General features: G+C 42.1%; 2 protein-coding genes across 2 annotated transcripts; both read right to left on the bottom strand.

Annotated features, from left to right (window-relative positions):
* Nucleotides 1-308: 308 nt before the first annotated feature.
* Nucleotides 309-8,322, bottom strand: gxylt1a (glucoside xylosyltransferase 1a). Its single transcript, XM_080476041.1, has 8 exons — nt 8,014-8,322; nt 7,606-7,698; nt 5,524-5,707; nt 4,856-4,987; nt 4,523-4,774; nt 3,837-3,960; nt 3,587-3,759; nt 309-606 (listed from the first exon to the last, which is right to left on the bottom strand). The coding sequence occupies exons 1-8, from the start codon at nt 8,229-8,231 to the stop codon at nt 445-447; spliced, it is 1,338 nt and encodes a 445-aa protein (XP_080332167.1). The 5' UTR covers nt 8,232-8,322; the 3' UTR covers nt 309-444.
* A 903-nt stretch (nt 8,323-9,225) lies between these two features.
* On the bottom strand, nt 9,226-16,180 carry LOC308116927 (YY1-associated factor 2-like). Its single transcript, XM_080475454.1, has 4 exons — nt 16,004-16,180; nt 15,539-15,664; nt 11,443-11,595; nt 9,226-11,339 (listed from the first exon to the last, which is right to left on the bottom strand). Exons 1-4 carry the CDS (start codon nt 16,027-16,029, stop codon nt 11,099-11,101), a joined length of 546 nt encoding a protein of 181 aa, XP_080331580.1. The 5' UTR covers nt 16,030-16,180; the 3' UTR covers nt 9,226-11,098.
* Between the last annotated feature and the right edge of the window lie 42 nt (nt 16,181-16,222).

The following is a 16,222-nucleotide window of genomic DNA, read 5'->3' on the forward strand; positions in this document are numbered from 1 at the left end:
ATACTCTTTATAAGCCTGCGTTTGTTTTTACAACTAAATTCGTGGACAACCTCCGAGAGATGGAAGATTCTGTCTCAGACAAAAATAAAATTAAAAAAAGTACAACTGATTGTCTGAAAAACAGGAAGTGGCTTCGAAAGTCCAAAATCTCTGCAAGGCAAACTGATTCAGTGCATTTTGCACCACAGTGAGAAATCATTACCAACCTGATTGTGACTTCACTGGGCAGATATGTACCGACATTCACTTTAAAAAAAAAAATAAAAAAAAATACACCCCCCCCCCCCCACCACACACACACACACAGCACTTGGTCCACTGATCTCTGTTCTCCGCCGTCTGTAAACAAATGAAGCTGCAGCGTTGACCTGAGTCTCTGTGTCCTCCAGCTGATCGTCTCCATGGGAGCAACGCCGTGGCGCCGTACAGGCCCGGGGGACCGCGTCACTTCCCCCGGGCGGCGTCCTGCTGGACGGACGCGAGGCTCCGTTTTAACCTCTTGGTGAAGAGGTGGCTGGCTCGGCCGCAGTACGTGTGAGTGGTCGACTGCAGCGACGCGTCCAACGGCTGCAGCAGGGACGTCTCCATGTTCCCACCGAAAGGATACTAGGACGAAGAGAAGCGTGCGGGGATTAGATTTCTCTGCTATCACAATAACTTTAACATTTTTTTTTTTTAAATCCAACGCCACCTTGTTGCGTCGCAGAATGGACGGCCTGACTTTTATTTCCGCTCCTCTTAAAAAGACAAAGTACATTTTGTTAAAAACTAAAGCGGAAAGGTTTTGTTGTCACACACACTGAACTTTATTCGAATCACATGAGTACCAGAGTAGTTCACTGTGAGGGAATAAAAACTAAGTTTGATCATAAAAATCTAATTATCTGTTTTCTGGAGTCATCAGATCAAACAAACAGCTTGATCAGAAAATGGGTAGAAATCTAAGCTTGTTATAATCAGACAACTACCAATACTCCCATATCCTAATTAAACAAGCACAAAAAAAAAAAAATAAATAAATCCAGTAATGGACTAAAACAGGACTTTTTATTATTATTATTGCATTTCTGAACTGCATGAAACCATGTCAGAGCTGATTTTACGTAAGTTCCCAGACCCGATACCTTGTGATGGGTTTCAGAACATCTGTATTCAGAGTGTGATTGGATGATGACTATCTCCCACCGCAGCGCCACACACACACACACACAGGCTTGGTAAGGCATGACAGCCACAGCTTCAGTATTCCCGATAACTTTCACTGCCGCATGTTTTTGTCGTCAAAAAGTAAACAACTTTCTGCTCTTCAGTCATTTACGATCAGCAGCTGACGCCGCGGTCACGTACAGAATGCGAATATACATGTGGGCCTTTCGGTTTTATATTCCGGCAATGCCAATGTTTTTTTTTTACCGCTCTAGTAAATAATAGAAATCTCTACTTTACTGCATCTTATTTGACTCCAGTTTGCAAAGCATTACTTTACTCAAAGCACACTTTCTTTATTATCCTTCATATACTGCAGAAGGCAATAAAGCACCATTAACAGCCTCCTATCGATTTTTATGTGGATGTGGCTGGTGCGTTGTCCACACAGCCATCATGATGTCTCAAACTAGCATCAGCACTAAAAATTTTACTACTCTTCTGTGGGCTTGGCTGGGTAATGGTGGTGCCCTTTATTGCCAGCTCCTCTGCTGGCTGAGAGGGAGCCTGCCCTGGGAGCTTGGCTGAAAGGAAATGGGAGAGTTTTCTTCAAGAATTGCCCGCTCCAGGCTCCGGGGATGCCTTCCTCGGAGGACTGACTGGGAACAAAGTAAAGAGGGGACCTGGTGAGCTGAAGCGAGAGGTAGTTGACGCCATTCTTCAACATAAACCGACTTCTTAACACAATGAAACACTCCCGAGTACTAATAAGCTAACGGAGCAATAAAGCCCGGCGTCGTACATTTATCTATTTATGAGAGGACATGTGGTGCACTCGCTGATGAGCAACACTAACGCCTCTCTCAGGTGAGTCTGAATGCTTTATGTGTTTGCTGCTGCTGCTGTCAGAGAGACTGATGGCGGCACGAGGGCCGAGTGCCCCATAATGAAGCCTGCTCGTTTACTTAATGGCTGAGAACACTGCCCGCGCTGATAGTGGCCAGGCTCGGCCCCGTGGCAGTAATGGATGGAGACCAGCTAATGAAGCTCGCCGTTCTCCGTGGACTGCCGCCTGCGTGCTGAAATCAACAAGAGCAGATCGAAGGCGAGCCGACTGGCCGGACGGCGAGAGAGCTCTCAGGCTGATGGAAGTGGACGGGTCCTTTCAGCTCTGAAAGCTGGAACGCATTGAAAGGAAATTTGACAGATGCTCTACTTTTTTTGAAGAATCCCAACAGTGTCCTCGCAATGAACGCGCCGTGGTGTCTAACCAACTTTAACAGCCTCTCAAAAGAACACATCTCTTTAAAACCGACTCGATATGAGACCTGGACTTCTTGAACCAGATCAGTCGCTGGAACTCTGCAGACCAACTGGACTTCTTCAACCTGACCAGGATTCTTCTTTACAGGCAGAATAAGATTCCTAAGAAATTAGCGACCGACCGGCAGAGCAGCATGATAAAGATGCCCTCATTCTAAAAACAAAAAGCAGGAATTGTGCTCGTAGTGGATGGCGTGGAAGAATCTAGATCTTAAACGAAGAAATCTCTCATAAACATCAACAAGTGGACACACAGTGAGGCAGTAGTTTGCACTCTCACCCATAATGCCATAGAGTTGAGTCTGGGCCTTTGGGTTTCTGACGGAGTCTGCGTGGGTTTTGATGACAAATTATAAAAATAAACATGTCTGTGGCATTCAAATCCCAGACAAAATATTCTTAAAAACAAAACAGATTCCATATCGCTGGTTTTGGTCCTCCACCAGCCTTTGTGATTATTGTCAATAAGAGATTAATTTCCTTTAAATGGTTATTTCTGTTTCAACTATTTCTTCTAGCAAAACATTGAGCATTAATCACATCATCTAAACGAATAAAACAATATTCATGGAGATACAACGGTGAAATCCAACGTTCTGTTAAAGCAGGAAAAAAATAAAAAAATAAATCCTTTAGATTATGATGCACATCAAGTCTACAACCTCACAGCGAAGCTTCTTCTTTACTGGCCAAAGCCGGGTGGGACCAATTTGCCTGATTTGAGGCTGGGGGGGGGGGAGACAAAGACAGGATGACGGAAGTGTTTAAGAGGCTATTGATTAGACACCGGAGGACGGAAGCATCCGTAAAAGAATAGCAATGGCCTGGAGTGGCTATTGATAATGTAATGACATGCAAATGCTTCTCCAAACAGACTGGTCTAACCAGCATGAGGACATGCTGAAGAAGCACCGACACCAGAGAGAAAGTCTATAAAATGATCGGTCCCCAGTAAAGTAAACAAAGTCTTTCCCAAGATTTCTTCCTCTTGCATCAAGATTTCAAGTGAGCTGTGAGTGGAATTTATTAGTCGGATGTAGCAGTAAGAAACAAATAAAAATATCAGATTTACTCCAAAAAATTGATTTCTGACACTTTTTTTTTTTTTTTTTGGTACCTTTTGGATGGCTTCATAGACGGCTCGAAATGCCGGCTGCTTGTCATCATGATAAACTCCTCTGTTTCCATGGAGAATGAAGACACCTTCCTGCTCAGCCTGGTGACAGTTGCTGCCGTAAATACAGTGATCTGGACGGTAGTTCCACTGGCAGGGGAACACGAAGAGGCTTTCTGCAGCACATTGACGGACGCGTTTAGATAACTACACCCATTGCAGGTCCCGCAAATGTTCATTTGGTTGTACATACCTGGGTTGAAGTGAAATATGATATTGAGAAGATCCTGGTCGCCCCAGGTTATATTCAGTTTGTACTTCTGAAGGAGAGGCATGAGAATTTCCCCCCATTGCAGTGCGACGGCAGTCATGTCATTCTGAAAGGACAAAACACTGCAATCAGACGGCGTTCACACCTGCGGGCGACACTTCACAACAACTCAAAGAAAATGAATTGTCACAGAAACAAGTGAACGCAATGGGAACATGTTCAAAGAAATTGCAAGAGTGACCTCAACTGGGCAAAGCTGGTGGTGCAGCACATTATCTCCAGTGGCGAATCTCTGGAGGATTCAGTTATAACTGCAAAACTATGTGAAACCAAGGAACACCCAAACTGCTGGGAATAACGCACTACTGAATTAGATGTTGGTAAAGTTAATTAACGATTAAAAAGAAAAATAGTAAATCCACCGCTCAGATCTATACATACAGATTCATCTTAAAACCATTCACTTCACAATTGGGTTTTAGAAAGAAAACCTTTGATGTTGTGTAATATTCTGAGTGACTGTGTTTCACATTCATGATTTCTGACCTAAAAAGGCTCGAAATCTGTTTATGTGTGATAAATGTTCTTTATACATATCAAAAATGATCTTTTCCATTAAATTCTAACTTTTTAACTGAAAACAACAAATCATGCAAGAATAACCGTACCTTGAAGAACTTCTCCCTGATGCGCGTCATGTTCATGAGCATGACCCCTGAGTTGACGCCGGTCTTGCCATAGTACGGGTGGCGGGCGAATCGGTTGTACCAGCCGATGCGCGGCTCCTCGTGCTCTGGAGCCATGGCTGCCAAGTGGCTCGAGTTAAACTGAGAGAGCAAGGACCAGATGTCCTCCACGGGCCGCAGGAAAAGAATATCTGTGTCTACGTAGATCAAAGAATCCACCTCCGTTAGAATGAGCTGGAAGCAAACGGATCAGTCGATGAGCACACCTCGGAAAAGCCTTTTTACAAATCGTATGAATGAAGGCCGCAGACATACTGGAAGGAAAAGTCTCTGAGAGGCACAAGGTTTGAAGAGTTTCTTCCATTCTTTCGCGTTCTCCTTGGGAAAGGTGATTGGGTAGATTGTGAAGTTAAACCTGGTCTGAACGCTTCTCGGCCATGACTTCAGCTTCAAGGAAGGCGGACAGAAACATTCCATTATTCACACGTTTTATTTTAACATCTGTTCCATCTCTTGCCTACGAGATCGATCAGGGCTGGGCAGTTTTGTTCATAATGAGGCCCACACAGGTTTAATCCTCTCCACCAGAGGCAGATTTTAACGGGATTTTTAATGAGAATCCGAGCAGCTAAATCACAAAAAAGATAACTGCAAAATAACCTTACTGATTATTTCCACTTCAAATTCAATTAGTTTTAAAATATTTGAGATTGACTTCAAACATGGCAAGTGTTTTTCTTGCTGCCAGTCGCCAACGTCTGACAAGAACTGTGTCAAAATATGAAACTTTAAAAAGGAGATCATGTTTTTTTTCGACAAATAAGCAGAATGATGGTTTGTTTTCTAAAAGATACTTTTGATATGACCATTCCATTTGTGGAATAGTTGTTAAGACTTCTTTGTTAGGTTTCTATACATGTGGGTGAGTAGTGAAACGGGAAAACACTGGGAGAGCGTAAGAGTTGTAGGCGGGAGACACTTACACCATTTCTGAAGCTGTCATGGAGCTCATCCTCGGCAAAGATGTAGAAGTGCAGAGGCTTTTTGCCGAAGAGGACGGCAGACTTCAGCATGGTGAGAGTCTCTTCTAGCCTGGGGCCACAGGCCACCACGGCCAGGTGACTCCTCTCATCAGCATGTTCCCGGGCCGCAGAGCCTGACCGCTCACTAAAGGGCCAAGACAAGAGTTGAAATTATCAGCACTAAATCACTCGCTGCGCACGCTGACGAGTGCAGCAGACAGCAAAGTAATGAAAATATCGGCGGACTCAGCTGACTGCTACTCGGCCCTGTGGGGTTCAAACCGTCATTACAGGGACGGAGTGGAGAATTATCACTCGTACTTTGCGGGACCTCCGAGCGCTCCCAGTGAACTACTGCTTTCACATTTGGAAATCATCAATGCAGCTGTCATATCTTTAAAAGGCCACACCGGTAAGTTTCAATCATGTCTTTTTTTTATGTCACAGTGTGGAGGGTCAGGACACACAAATCCAATTTTGACAAATTCATCTTTCTTCCAGCTCAGATTTGGACTTATTGATGCTGGCACACTTTCAAGATGAGGAAAAAAAAATGACCTTATAGAGCCAAGCTGCAAAGATCACAGTGATCACTTGGTTTAAAAGGAAAATATATCAACAGCTATTTTGAGAAGTACATAATATTAGAATAGGGTTAGTTTTTAAGTGACAAATTATATAGATGTTGGGGTTTTTTTGTTACCTTGCCGACGTGTTTCAACTGCTTCTGCCAGCCTTGTGAGCCAAATCCAGCTTTCCGTTCTTATTTGTCGCTTAAAAAGTAACGCTATCCTCAGCAACAAAATGAATATAATTCATCTAGTAAATAAAATCGTACGTATATGAGCCGATTGTGTCTTTGTTGTGGATTGTGAACTACATCTAAAATATAGACAGAACCACAAAGCGCTTTACAGGATAAAAACAAAAAAGAAGTGGAAGGTTAAAAAAAAAAGATGGGTAGTGCGGTGCACACTTTTTGATTGGGGTGTGTGTGTGTATTAAAGATTTTGGGTTAATAGTAAAAAAAAATTATATCACTTAATAAAACTGAAAAGTGCAATACTGTTATGATCTTATTATTATTATTATTATTATTATTATTATTATGTACATGTACTTGTGTATATATATACTTCTGTGAAGTATGTCGCTGCTATACTTATTTGGGTATTCTGTTTTTATACCTTGTAAACTTAAGCTGGACAGAGTCTAGATAAAATTGTACTCACGGCAACAAAAGTATATCTTATCTCATCTTATTCCGCAGGAGAGAAATCAGTATAAGGTGTGTCTATCAATTGCCTTTAAATCAATATTGGATCGTCACATTACATTTCCAGAGTTCTTTAACCATCCTACAAGAAAGTTGTTTTAAAACATCTCGGCGAACTAAGCAAAGATCTGCTGTAGGTGTAAAACGACGCAGATCCCGCTGAGGCCTTTGTGAGCGCCACAGCGTCACTTCCAGGATCCTCTGTTGCTTCTTTACACTGAAGGTTGTTCCTAATAATCACCAGCTGTATGCTTGCTGTTGTTTTCCCTCTGCTGCAGTAGAGACACTTAACTATTGAGATTACATGGTGGATAAGTAGCTTCAGCTCACTATATGTCAATGGCTGTACATATAATTGAAGTAAAGCAAAAATGACGAGAAGGGTTGCTAGTAATCTCTTTAAAAACACAACAACATTTAGAAAAACATGTAGGATAAATAATGATTACCAATGATAAATAATAGTTTGCTGATACATTCCTGCAAAGTTGAGTGGGTTAAAATGAATATCAATCCACAATAACTAAATTAAACAATTTATCCATCAAAATGAAGTAATCGTCATCATATATATATATATATATTCAAACTTTACTGAGGACATTTAACAAGTTACAAGGAAACCTGTGAGAGCAACATCAGTCAGACATTAATTTTGAACTGTAAAATCAGGGTGTAGGCTCATGCTGCAAGTCAAAGTTGATTGTTATTATCATGATCATGGATTGCTGATATCATTGATGGAGGTGCACAAAAATCAATCATACCTAAGAGATGAATCCAACAAGCAGTTCACTCCACACACATCAGCAGGCAGTCTCCAATATGGATTCCAGTATGAGACTGACAGTGATTTACACCTGACAGAATAAAAACATGAGCTTTCGGCTCCTCGGCGTTAAAAGGATCTGTTCAACATCAGGAAACTGTATTTTTTGCGATTACATGTGTCCTTAAGTTCCCCCCCGGTAAGGTTTAACAGGTGGTGCTCCTTCAAATCCACCATCACACTAACGTTATGAGTCACTTTAATCTAGCGAGCTAACAGGATTAAAACAACAAATAACACATCGACACGAGACACTACAAACGTTTAAATTAGAAAAGCGGATGCAAAACAGTCACATTAACACATTAAACGTGGGGTGGGAGTTAAGAGCTAACAGCTAAGCTACCTGTCCAGCGCCTCGTCGCTGCTCCGGAGGCCTACCAGTCCCGGCCTTTTCCTGAGGAGGCTCCCGGCGTCATGGCGGCTTTTGTCGGGTAAGCCGCGCTCCTTCACGCCGCGCTCGTCTCCAGCCTCCAGGGTGGAGGCGAGCTGACTGAACACATACAGCAGAGAGAAGAAAGTGAGCACCGTGCACAGCAGAAATGCGTGGAGATAGCATCGCATTTTGCGACACGGCTATTATACGCTGCACATTGTTGTTGTTGCCCCGGGGTAACTAACTACCTACCACACCTAAAGTGGTAAAGTAATCTGTGATGAACCAAGACTCAAGGTGAGCGCTGCAGTGTTTACACATCTTAGCCCCGCCCAGTTCTCTCACACGTGCTGTTTATGCCCAGTCCTCTACATTAGTCACTAAATGATACCCTGTGAATTACATACGGTAAGTATGTAAAAAGATTAGATTGGAACTACTTTTAATTCACCATGCTGATCGTAAAGTAAAACCCTGGATGATTTCCTTGCGTGAGTCTGATCTGATGTGAGGTGTATAACTTGATTGTATTATGGTTGTTATATGCTGGTGAAGAATTATGCTGGTTTGGTCAGCTGGGGGTTTCGGCCTCCACTCATAGCCAAAAGGTCATAAGTTCGAGTATCGCCCAGGCCTTCCTGTGTGGAGTTTGCATGTTCTCCCCATGTGGATTTCCTCTGGTTACTCCAGTTTCAAAACATGCATGCAAGGTTATTTTGGGACATGAAATTGCCCAGAGTTGTGAATGTGAGTCTCTGGGTTTGTCCTGTGATGGACTGGCGACCTGTCCAGGGTGAGTTCAGCCCCTTGCTGAGTGCAATGAATTGGATTAATGCATTAAAAAGTCTTTATATATTATCTTCCTCTATTGTAATTGCCACACTTTTGCACTGAATATTGATAATTTTGATATTCTCCATTATAGTACAATGATTTTTTTTTTTTTATCATCATGATGTCTTCTCAAATTAAAATGTATCCCCTGGTCGCCAGATTTTTTTGTTTCTGCTTTAATCCTGCTATGATGCATATAAAATCCTTGTATGTCTCAACATCTAACAGATGTCAAAGGTATTCAATGAAAAGGTGGTACAAACATAAACCTTGTGCCTTAAACGTAGAAACCAGCAAACTTTTCAATAACTTTCTATCAAAATAAATTCAAAAGGGAAAAAAAGCACAAAAGTTTCAAAGGACTTAATTTAAAAAAACAATGATTCTGAATGTATACAAGCAAAATATGTGGTTTTCTTTTCACACTTTTAAACACAGCATAAGGATTAACAGCCGCACACAAGATAATTAAATAAAAATAATTGTGCCTTCACCACTGCAATTACATAAGTAACACGAGTATACAGAGGTTGCACCGTTCCAAAATCTGCCAAGTCATTTTATGGGCGTTGTATAATCTGCTGGTGAAGTAACATTAAAAACTATAATCAGCGAATACCTTTTGTTCCAAACTTTAACAGACATTGCTCCCAGGTCAAACACGCAAAATACAAACGGTCTTTGAGAAAGTGACTTTATAAACTTGTAATGGTCCATTGTTTCTGCTGTGTGGGACTTTCTTCCTCTTAACTCTGAAGCTACATCTGATGAACTCATCTGAAATGAAGGTGAGCTTTGTTTGTAACCGCTTATGATTAAATGCTGATATTACTTCAAGGGGAAGTACTTTTGACTCTCAGCGACGGGGATCAAATCTCTTCTGGATGTGTCATTAGACAATCCGTCTTCTCTTCTGGATATGCAAAGTAAAGCATACTGGATTACTTATCTGAAAAGCTGGTCATGGAAACAAAGAGTTAAAACCTGGGTGCATGCTGAAAACTCCAGATTCTGTCCTGAGGAGCAGGGGGCTTTCCCCAAAGTTATCCTGAAGAGATACGTTATTGTACTATTCCAGATGTTTCTGCAGATTTACCAAAACAAAGCACAGCCATGTCATCTGTTGCAATATTGCGACATAAAAGAGAAAATACAATCTGAGAAGTGACATTTTACTGTAGTAAACACTTGGACACGTTGTTAAAAATGGTTTGTTGCTATAAAATGTGTAGTATTTTCATAATGCACCTTTATGGACTAAAACCAAAGGAATCATTTGGAGTAGCTGTTATTTAAAGCATTTTATAAATTCTCATGTGTGGCTCCTCTTGAGATCAAGTTGGACTGTGTGTGAATCTGCATTCAAATAAGTTAGACGTGCCTGATCTCAACACATTTCTCTTTATATCAATGTGTTATCCAGAGAAACATCCGATTTCGTTGTGGTTCAAATGGTCTCAAGGGGCAGGGAAATCAGTTCAGCCTGTTTAAATAGGACTTTTTTTTTATCACTTCATTAAAATTCAGCAGGACCATCCAAAGAAAAAAACCCATGATAATAACATATTCAAATAGCTAAGCCTTATTTTATTCAACATTATTTTACAATATAAACCATTCTATAGAATAAATCATGCTCAGTTCTAAAACATGAAGGAGAAGGATACTTAAAGTAACTGTTCATTATTTGTACTCGAATGTTAGACAGTAAAAAAAACTCTTAGAGGGTGAGAGAGAGAGAGAGAGAGAGAGAGAGGCCAGTAACTGACAGTGTTTTGATTCACCGACGATATCGGTGGCAAATAATGCTGGAAGAAAAAACTTATCATGAACACGGGATGCCATTAAGTGCAAATAATAACAACATTCAAAGATAAAGTACAACTCTGAGATGACGTCTTCACATTTCTTTCCTGATATTCTGCGAGTGGCGCTAATGTAAGACGTGGGCGTCCTCAACGTGCGGGGCAGTTCCGCTTGACATCCAGGACTTAATGCTACCGTTCTTGTTCTCTGAATCGAGCATCAGATGCCGACTCCTGATGTCCTTCTCATCATGAGAAGGCAGTGAACCGACACCCTCAAATGGAAGTGAATGCTATCATTATTGAGATTAAAAGTATCTTTAAAAAAAAAAAAAAAAAAAAAGCAAGCGTGCATTCTTAAGTTTAATCTCTGGTTGAGGCTGTCGAGAGTGCAGAGGAGGAGGTTGTGCTGAATGTTAGTGAGGCTCTCCGTTGACCGACGAGGCCTCCCCGCGCGGCGACGGGCATCTGGAGGCGCCTCGCTCAGTGTTGTCCGAGCTGGAGCCGCTCTGACTGTGCTGGTCTGCCGAAGCCACGCTCGTGGAGGTGGACGCGGGTTTGGCTTTCTCCTTAAAGTCCGTGATTATTACAGTCAAGTCACCAACCGTGACCTCCAGATGCTGAGCGCTGCTCCGGTCTACGTTTTTTAACCTGGGCCTGGTAGAGTCACACACACACACACAAGCAAAAGGAAAACTAAACATGTTTGGCAAAGCTCAGTGAATCTTGGCAACCTCTTATGGAAACACAAATTCATTACCTCATCTTTTTATAGCTTTTCCTTTTCAGTGTGGGTTCTTTATCGCTTTTGTCCTTTTCAGATTTGTCTTTCTTCTCCTTTTTGGGATGTGTGGGTGGTGGAAACTGTTGATTTACTTGCTGTGCAACCAGCTGAGAGACGGGCCGTGGCTTTCTGAAAGAGAATCAAACCGGGTTAACGACACTGTGCTTCGGTTTAGATCCCCGACTCTCCAAGGTGGCTTGATCTGTGGGACTGCTCGTGTTGAAGATGATCAGGCTGAATATCTGAAAACCCTTTAAGTTAAAATAAAGGTCATCAGATTGTCCCCTAATGAGGCTTTGATGGAACCTTTTGTTGAATCTATGAATATTCAGATTGTCTCTGCTTTAATACGGATCCAGGCCTCTGCTGCTGGCCTCAGGCATGACCACACACACACCTCTGGCTGTTTCCTGTTGTCCTCGCTACTGTATGCGACACAGTGGAATGAAGTATTACTTGATTTATTCAAAGAGACAAGTCTGTACTGGAAAGTGACTAAGAAGAAGCAAACTGAATAGGCTCTCTAAACAACTTCATGCATGAAAGTTGTAATATATTTTATGAGCGTTCTCTCGACCATTAGACACATTATGATAACAGATAACAAGAGCCTTCCACTAGGCTGCAGCCCATCATGCAATTTGACAAGATTTGTTCCTCGTTTCAGTGACGTATGAAGCTGCGGCTGCTTTTTTCTTTAATATGCTGTGCAGAGGGGGAACTGCTCAGAGGAGCAAGGGTAAAACAGATTGGAATGAAAAGCACAAGTTCACCTAAAGCCAATCCAGGCTGAAGTTTTGAGACCGTCCCTCATGCTGATATTACAATAATTCATATTGTAACTCTGAACTCAAGTTTAAATCCACTAACTAGTCACAAAATACAGCTTGTTCAGAACACAGCAGTTTCGTAATCAGCCAAAGAGATTTTATATATTGTAACAAGACTGTACACTTGTTTTTACTCTTGTGTTTTTGTCTTCACTTTTTCTTTATTCAGAAATACTTTGATTGACGTAAATGATTTTTTTCTACCAATGCTTGTTTTTCTTATCAAACAAAACACTTTGTAACTCTGATTTTGAAAAGTGCTTTATAATGATAAAAATGACTATTATAATTATCATAATTATTAGGTGATCATCATGCCGGTGGTGCGGAACAACTTTTAAAATGGAAAATCAGACTCGGTTGAAGTGAAGTTACCTAAAAATGGACTACTCACTATTAGAGACCTTTCAGAACTGTCATCGTGGACTTGCTCCCCTCTCGCTTCTGCATGGAACGATTGTTTTTTATTACAAGAAAACCCTCATAAGACTATGATTTAAAGGAGACATATCATGCTTTTAAATCCTTCCTTTTTACATATAAATCATACAGTTGTGGTCTATACAACGCGAAACTGCAATGCTTGGGTCTGAATTCCTCATTATTAGAGCTCCACAGGCCCCTTTTCAACCCCTTTTCTGATGCGCTTCTGAGAGCAACTCGTTTTGGGGCGGTCTCTTCAAATGCAAATGAGACACTTCATACCCCTCCTCCTCTCCAGGTTGCAGAGGTGACACTCGGTTCAACGTCACCCTGTTCGGCCATCTTTGTAGTTTGATAGAACAGATACAATTATCTAGCGGCGCAGAAACTTTATATTCACACATTATTTACAAAATGTCAACAACGGAAGATTTGTCCATCCAGCCATACATGTTGGAGCCAGAGTCGGACCCGGCGGAGCGAGATGAAAATGACGATGATGCATCTGAAGAACAACGTCTTCATATGGATGTAACGCAATGGTGTGTTACTATATTTACACTAACTTCTCCATCCATGCCCACTACTACAATACTGCCTGTATTACAACGACTATTTAACACAGAAGTGACATTATAATCTAAAACGAGCACACAGCGCTAACATATGAAGATGGTGCAACTGCTAATGCTAACAAAACAATGACAGGGACGTCTTATCATCACACTTTTTAGCGTTATATACAGCTTACCGAAGTGCTCTGTTCGTCGTCTCCATAGATAGAAGGAACTGACCGCTCAATCAGACCAAGTCTTTCGGCAAATCCTTCTTTATACTGGCGGAGGTTGCTGAAGCAGTCGTCCTTAAAGTGATTCGCGCACACAAAAATGACCTTACCCACAGATGTGGGTACATTTCTGTGAAAAATAAAACTCAACCAGGCACTTCGAAAAGGTTCTGATGCTGGGAGACGGTGTAACGAAGCTTGTGGGTTACTACATCCAACAACCGAACATTTCGACTTATCCTCTCGTAACTTCGGTTGGACTACAAAATCGCAGCGAGAAACAAAAATGGCGGATTGCTCGAAATGTCGATGTCCTAATTTGGCAGTTCCGCTGAGAATACTGTGACGTCATTGTTCAAAAAACGTAATAGAGAATAGAAAAATCGAAACCGATCGCAAAATATGACCAAAACAGAATATAAAGATATCAACGGAGCACCTGAAGAGACTACTTTGAACTTTTCTGTACTTCTAAACACTCTAAATATACAACAAAATGCATTTAAGGGCTAAAAAAGTGGATTTAGCATGATATGTCCCCTTTAAAACATGGCTTAGAATAATTTGAACATCATGTGGATTCTTTTACACCAGTGGTCCCAACCTGGGATCCAGGACCGCCAGGAGTGTGTTGAATAAAAACATCCTAAAACTGTTTTGAGACTTTGGGAAGCCTGTCCCTGATTTGATATGTTGGTGAAAGTGGCTTCACTTCAATGTTCCAACATCAGAGGGGATATGCAGTCGTTCTGAGACACAATCTCTAATGAAAAGACGATTTAAAAAAAAAAAGAAGATTGGCTTAGTTTTAATTGTAAATATGGAATAAAGATTGTAACTAGAAGAAGAAAGGTGTTATTGCCATTTGAGCTCAACAGTTTTTACTACTTCCATCTTCTAAACCGCCTAATCCTGTGCAGGCTCGCATTAGCGCTGATCCCAGCTAACTATGGTCGAGAGCAGGACACACCCTGGACAGCTCTTCAGTCCATCAAAAGGACAAACACACTGAGGGGCAATTAAGATTCACATGTATGTTTTTTGGAGTGTTGGAGGAAACCAGAGTAACCAGAGGAAACCCACGCACACAGGAAGAACATGCAAACGCCACAGAGAAAGGCCAGGCTGATATTTGAACTTACGTCCGTCTCGCTGTGAGGCGAGAGCGCTGACCACTACACCACCATGTGGCTGCATTAAACTAACATGCTTTTTTTTTTTGTAAAACAAAATTTGAAAAAAACCAAAACCTTATCCACTTATTGTCAGAGGTTTTGTGTATGTGCACATTGTATATGAAAGTTTGAAAACTTTTGGACCCACTGGCGACCGCCCTGCATATATCATCAATGTCCCAAAAGCAGGGGTGTCAAATATAAGGCCCGCGGGCCAAAACTGGCCCGCAACAGGCTCCAATCTGGCCCGGCACGATTTAAAACAAATTTCTCAAGAACAACATAAACAACACTGAGACTTGAGCTGAGGTATCAGTGATGCTCCATTGAAAGTTAGCAGACTAGCACTAGCCTCAAAGCCATGCTGTCAGGGTGACAACTTTTCTGAAACCCTACTACTGCGCACGTGCACCACGGCTACAGTAAATAGTTAACATGTAGGAGTCGCTGGACGATAACAACGATGGCAGCTTGCAGAGTGGTTTGACTCCCAGGCCATATTCACAGTTGAAAGTCACCCATAATAGCAACCCAAATGTCTGCGTACTCGCCATTCTTAACATTTATAATGTTCATTGTTCTCTGCACCCGTGTCCCTGGTGTCATTACAAAAAACAAAGTGGAGAAATACGTGAAAACTACATCGTTTGTCATTTGAAACATCGTCAGGCCTTCATTCAAAAGTTATTACGCCACTAATTCAAGATGCAATTGTACGCGGCCCCTGAACTAAAATGTGTAAAGTTGAATTGCGGCTCTGTCAACAGAGGGGATCGATGTGACGGGAAAGCACGCGGGTTTGCACACGCAGCTCATCATGTCAATACAAACCGAACATGTGGACGGGTTCTCCTTACCGAGTGGACGTCCCCTTCCGGACGTCGCACATCATGCACTTGAACGCCTCGGCGCTGTTCCTGAAGGTGCAGACGCTGCAGTCCCAGTACCCATCGTCGGAGAAGGGCTTGGACTGGCGCTTCGGCCTTCAGACAAAAACAAAACAAAAACACAGGCACAAGCGGCGGGTTTACAAAAGACGATACTCACTCCACAAACTAGATGTGTGCGTTCAGGAACACGCTAGTGTGTGGCGGGGGAAAAACGCGACACCAGGTTAAATATTCAGAGCTCCAGAGTCACGCCGAGGGGAGTAAAAAGGGAGCCCCTTCCGTTTACAGACGGTCGCCCCGCATTAAAAGCAAGCAGCAGCAGCCCGCCGCCATGAGCACTCCGGTGGAACAGCTTCATCCATTGACCGAGCTCTCTGTTCACCAGTGACCCGTTTAAAGTCTCCACTCTAAATCCGCCAGCAAAGATTTTACCTCGTCGGGCTCTTCTTGTCTCCCATTTTTTTTTGCTAAATTGTTTTTATTTAATTTTTTTTACAAAGCGGAGGTGAAAAGGAGCCGCGTTACAGGTGAAAAGGCGCATTTATTCAGCGGCTCCTCAGCTGTCGTGGAAAGTCCTGTCGAAGGATGGTCACGTGACGCGGCGTCACCCAATCATGTTCGCGTAATCGCAACAGCTCTGCTCGTGACAGC

The sequence above is a fragment of the Lipophrys pholis genome (assembly GCF_963383615.2).
Source record: "Lipophrys pholis genome assembly, chromosome: 11".
In the NCBI taxonomy this organism is placed as follows: domain Eukaryota; kingdom Metazoa; phylum Chordata; class Actinopteri; order Blenniiformes; family Blenniidae; genus Lipophrys; species Lipophrys pholis.

Coding starts and splice junctions, on each gene's coding strand:
- gxylt1a (XM_080476041.1), bottom strand. CDS start 8,231: ATGCGATGCTATCTCCACGCATTTCTGCTGTGCACGGTGCTCACTTTC. Junction 4,775..4,855: donor CTCAGAGACTTTTCCTTCCA/GTATGTCTGCGG, acceptor GTTTGCTTCCAG/CTCATTCTAACGGAGGTGGA. Junction 3,760..3,836: donor CATATTTCACTTCAACCCAG/GTATGTACAACC, acceptor AATGTGCTGCAG/AAAGCCTCTTCGTGTTCCCC.
- LOC308116927 (XM_080475454.1), bottom strand. CDS start 16,029: ATGGGAGACAAGAAGAGCCCGACGAG. Junction 15,665..16,003: donor GACAAGAAGAGCCCGACGAG/GTAAAATCTTTG, acceptor TTTTGTCTGAAG/GCCGAAGCGCCAGTCCAAGC. Junction 11,596..15,538: donor CGGAAGGGGACGTCCACTCG/GTAAGGAGAACC, acceptor ATTCTCTTTCAG/AAAGCCACGGCCCGTCTCTC.